The 5,113-nt window shown below is 33.7% G+C and overlaps 1 protein-coding gene across 1 annotated transcript in view; it reads left to right on the plus strand.

Moving 5' to 3' along the window:
* The window catches only part of CCDC178 (coiled-coil domain containing 178), a 388,120-nt gene that overhangs the window by 11,532 nt on the left and 371,475 nt on the right, over nucleotides 1–5,113 (plus strand). The window contains exon 2 of the mRNA XM_023510168.1: nucleotides 4,744–4,833. Within this exon, the coding sequence (XP_023365936.1) occupies nucleotides 4,744–4,833 (90 nt within the window). The remainder of the gene's footprint in view (nucleotides 1–4,743; nucleotides 4,834–5,113) is intronic.

Here is a 5,113-nt window from a genome sequence, read left to right on the forward strand (position 1 = left end):
GGCTGAGGCAGGAGACTTGCTTGAGCCCAGGAGTTGGAGGTTGCTGTGAGCTGTGATGCCACAGCACTCTACCCAGGGGGACAGCTTGAGGGTCTTGTCTCAAAAAAAAGAAAAGTGTATTTGATAAGGCTGTCCTGTCATTCCAGGAAATATTAGTTCTATACACTATTTTTAATACTGATGTATGTATACACACATATATATATATATAAAATGAGAAATTTTTTGGTTTATAAAATTTAACAATTTTGGTCCCCTTTTGAATTCTATGTCTTCCTGAATCTCAAAGAGTGTCCTGTTGAAGTGTCTGAGGTATGCTTAAGAAAAAATGATGGCCACGCATGGCAGCTCACACCAGTAACCTAGCACTCTGGGAGGCTGAGGCAGGTGGAGTGCTTGAACTCAGGAGTTTGAGACTAGCCTGAGCAAGAGTGAGACCCTGTCTCTACTAAAAATAGAAAATCTAGCCAGGTGTTGTGGTGGGTGTCTGTAGTCCCAGCTACTCAGGAGGCTGAGGCAAGCGGATGTTTTGAGCCCAAGAGTTTGAGGTTGCTGTGAGCTATGATGCCATGGGACTCTACCCGGGATGACAGAGTGAGAGTCTGTCTTAAAACAAAACAAAAAAAAAGATTCTGAGGTAGAGTAAAATGAGAAATTCAATGCAATTTTTCTGTTTCTTGAAGATTTTTGATGACAATCAACATATCAAAAGCCCTAAAGTCCTGCAATGAAGACATCTCCTTAAACCTTACGCGATTGGAGCATAAAAACACTTCTCTTTCTGTACTTATAATGCTCTCATGGAATTTTATATTTTAAACACAATTTTGAAGAGAACTAGCGTAATTGAAAAGACTTTGAAACTAGATACTGTATAAAGTTTGAATCTTAGTTCCATCAGTTACTAACTTTGTGAACCTGGTTTTGTTCACTTCCTCTCTGGGCCACATTTTATACATATGTAAATGAATATTTGTATGTGTTACTATGATAAAGATTAAGGAAATTAATATGTTGAAATCAGTGTTACTTATGTGTTTAATATCTATTAGTCAGCCTCATTTTAATTTGAGATTTTTCCATTGGTTTAATAAATTATGACACCTTTATACTATGAGATACTATGAAACTGACATTTCATGAAGTCAAAGATACACACAGTTATAAAATTCACCATTGTTTCATAACATCGTAAGAAATGTAAGCCTACCAGTTAAATTATGCTCTGCTACTCTTGAGTTTTATTATAAGCTGCATCATCCTGATTTGACTGATTTTAGCATGTGAAAAAATATTATTCTATCAACTTAAAATATGAAGTTGAATTTATGATTTAAAATTGATAAGGAATTTGTATACTGAGATGTAAAAAATATACATCTCTATATGTATATGTTTTCATATGTATATGTGTATATACATATGTGTATATGTATTTTACACATATTTTTATAGATATGCACAGGCATACACACACAAACATACATGGGTGCCCAATTATGTATACAAATTTTAAGAACTGAAAAAACTGCATTTCAGGAGTCTAACACGGTGACTTAGAGTGTTGCAATTTTAATACATTTTTTCCTTTCTTAAAATATGTATACATTTTTCAGCAACCTCTGTGTGTACCTATGACATTTGTCCCTAAAGTAACTGGAAGTATGCACAAGAAAATTATAACATTAGTTGCCTATTGATAGGAAAACTGGATCCCCATGTGGCGGGAAAAGCATGGAGATTTTCAAATGACTGATGTATCAGTCTTCTTTTAACTTTACAGAGTATTTTAATGCAGTTCTATAGTGTAAGAACTTCCGTTGATTATGCATTATTTGTACTTAACTTTTCCCATTTTTAAAATCTTTTTAAAGAGTTTTATCTTGGGTATATTATGGCTCCTCCATGTGTGTGTCTGGCCTGCCCATGGATTTGATTATTCGAAACCCTTTTCTCTTACTACTTTGAACATCCCCAAACTGTTACACTGCAGACTCCCCAAGTCACTAGTTGGGGAAATGAATGTGAGGACTGGAGTCATCAAGACTTTAGTGTGTTTTGGGAATGTCTGTCTAACTTGAAGTTTAGATTAAAAATAAAGTTCAAAGGTAATAATGAGGTCTAAATTATGGGAAACATGCACATCATTATCACAAAATCTGAAGAAAGAGACTAGACAAGGGGACTGAAGTTGTGGTTATAATGAAAAAAGTTAAGCAGCTTGGAAAGTAAGGCATTTGCCTCCGATACTATCTAATGCTTAGTGTCCTTTTTGCCGGCATTTATGAGCAAGCCCAGATGCATTGACTGACTGGCTTGCCAGACACACACTTACTTAACACTTATATGATTGTTTTTTTCTTATGTTTCCTCCTAATGTCTTTGCACAAACATTTATCCTTTCATTTTTTACCAGTATTTTAGTTATGTTACTTATCTACTATTAACATATTTCTATGTTTTGAACATATTAAAAAGGTTTTCTTACAGTGTGTTTATTTTTTGACGCACACTTTTTGTTGTATGAAACTGTTGCTTGGCACATTTGTTATTTGAAAATGTTCCTTAAAGTTCTAAACATCTCCAGTTTAATTTTATGTGACTAATTTCTAATTGTACAGTAAATTGATTAGGAAATCAAGTTGTTAGGTAATCTAGTTAATTTTTTTGAGTTATTATATTGTTGCTTAAGATACCTTCACTCTATATACAGTTCTATTAGCTTGCAAATGATATAACTGGTATCGTTTTGACATTCATAGAGTGTACCCCAATTTTTCTTTACTGCATCCTTCATATTCTGTATATTGTTTAGTTACTCTGAACCATATATGCCATAGATAAATGATGGTGAATTAAATATTCTCCCTATATTTTTCATCTAAATTTCTCTTAATGTTAAAAGGCTCAGTGCCTATAGCTCAGTGTCTAGGGCACCAATCACATACATGGGGGTTGGTGGGTTTGGTGGCTTTGAACCCAGCCCTGGCCTGCCAAAGAACAGTGACAACAACAACAAAAAATAGCCAGGCATTGTGGCAGGTGCCCATAGTCCCAGCTACTTGGGAACGTGAGGCAAGAGAATCGATTAAGCCCAAGAGTTTGAGGTTGCTGTGAGCTTTGACACTACAGCACTCTACAGAGGGCGACGTAGTGAGACTCTGTCTCAAAAAAAAAAAATTGTTCTCTAATATAATGTGCGATTATATACACCAGTATTTTTACATTATTAATGATAGCTTTAATTGTAAAATAACTCTCAACATTGCTGAGATTACCTTTTAGATTGTTTCAGTTTGTCACATCAAGTTTTCTTTTTCTGAAAAAAAACATGTTTGCAGTTTGTTTACAGTTTTTTGATTTCATTTTATATTTGGTTATTTTTTAAGCTTAAGTAATATACTATATTATATTTATTTGATAGCACTAACTTTTATCATTTTTATATCTTTTCAACATGCTCCTGTCATTGCCTACTTTTGCTATAATTTTACTTTGCCTTGTTTTGTTGTTCACCATGTTTTGGAATATAAAGTAGTTATTAACACAAGATATTCTGCAAACACTTTAATATGCATGTATCCATGTATAATCTGTCATAATATTTTAATTCCTTTCAATAAAACAATATATTTTATAGTGTATACATAAGAGAAATGCTGAAGTTAAATTAATAATTAAATGCATTTTGATAACTAAACACGTGCCTGTGACTGCTATTTCATCTAGCTAAAAATATTTCCTTTACCCTAGAAAGTTTCTAACCTACCGTAGGTGACCATGATTTTTATTTCTATCTCCATAGCTAGTTTTTTTGCGTAGCCCCCAATCATGTAATTATTCCCTATCCACTGTGTTTTTACCTGGCTTTCTTTACTTAACCTGTTTCCGAGATTCAGCACTGTTACTTCAAGGATTAGCAGCTCAGCAGCTCCTTCTTTTTGCTGGTCAGCATTATGTTATTTCATGACTACAGAGCGTTGTTTACAACCTAATTTTCTAGTGACGGACACTTGGGTTGTTTCTAGTTCCCACTGCTGTGACTAAAGCTGACATAAATCTTCCGAGGTGGTATTTTTGAGGATTTACACTTTCATTTCTCTTGAGTAAAAACCTAAGAGTACAGTTCCTGCCTTGTAGCAGGAACTTTAATGTCACACCTAATGTGTATAACCTTAATGCTACCCCTAATGTGTGTAAACTTATAAGGCTCTCTCAAACAATAACAATGGACTCTTATGCTGGAGAAGTTTGAAGCACTTTCAGAGACTGTAAAATAAAGTAAAAACTTACCCCTTCACCTGTACACTTCCTCCTTCTAAAGATAATACATTCTAACAGTTTCTTAATCTAGAAATTTTATATGTGTCCATAAATATCGGTCTCTTAACCTCTACGTACATGTATCTCCTTTGGAAAAAGTGATAAAAAAGCTGACATACAAATGTGTGGCTTGCCAGTTTTCACTTAGTGTGTCTTGGGCTGAATTCTGTATCAGTACATAATGACTCATCTCCTTGATTTCATAGCTTCCTGCTGTTTTGAATACCTTTTTGTTAGAGTTTAGTCCTTTCAAGAGTACAGAGAAAACACCTAAAGATATTCTACTATAAGATTTGATTAGTAATTTTATTATGCTATGTAGTTACTTTTTAAAGGAGAATATTAAGTTTTGTATTGTGATGCTTAATTAAAAAATTTATATTAGCTTCTCAGTAATTGTTTTTTTTTTCTTTTTAAAAGAAAGTATCACATCACATGGGTTGTTTTTCTTCAGTGCCCCAAGGGAAACCATTGATATTGTTCAGGAAAGTGAAATGACAAATACTGAAGGTAAGGGCCGAATGTGAGTTATACAGCAAATAACGTAAGCTCTATTTATGTTCATTTGTTACTTTGTGCTGTCAATACTCTATTTTTATTAGAAAATAAATGGTACATATTAAGAGTTAACATAGTAATGAGATATATATCAAAATAGAATGTGATGTTTTGTATCAGTAACATACAGAGAGTGCCAAAAAGTGTCTATGCATTGTAGGAAGGGAAAGAAACTATATTAAATTTGCAATACTCCAGTCATGTTTGACTTCTGCAGTGACAAGAGGTGCTC

This window comes from Otolemur garnettii, unplaced genomic scaffold (genome assembly GCF_000181295.1).
Source record: "Otolemur garnettii isolate 467f Iridium unplaced genomic scaffold, OtoGar3 scaffold00012, whole genome shotgun sequence".
Classification (NCBI taxonomy): domain Eukaryota; kingdom Metazoa; phylum Chordata; class Mammalia; order Primates; family Galagidae; genus Otolemur; species Otolemur garnettii.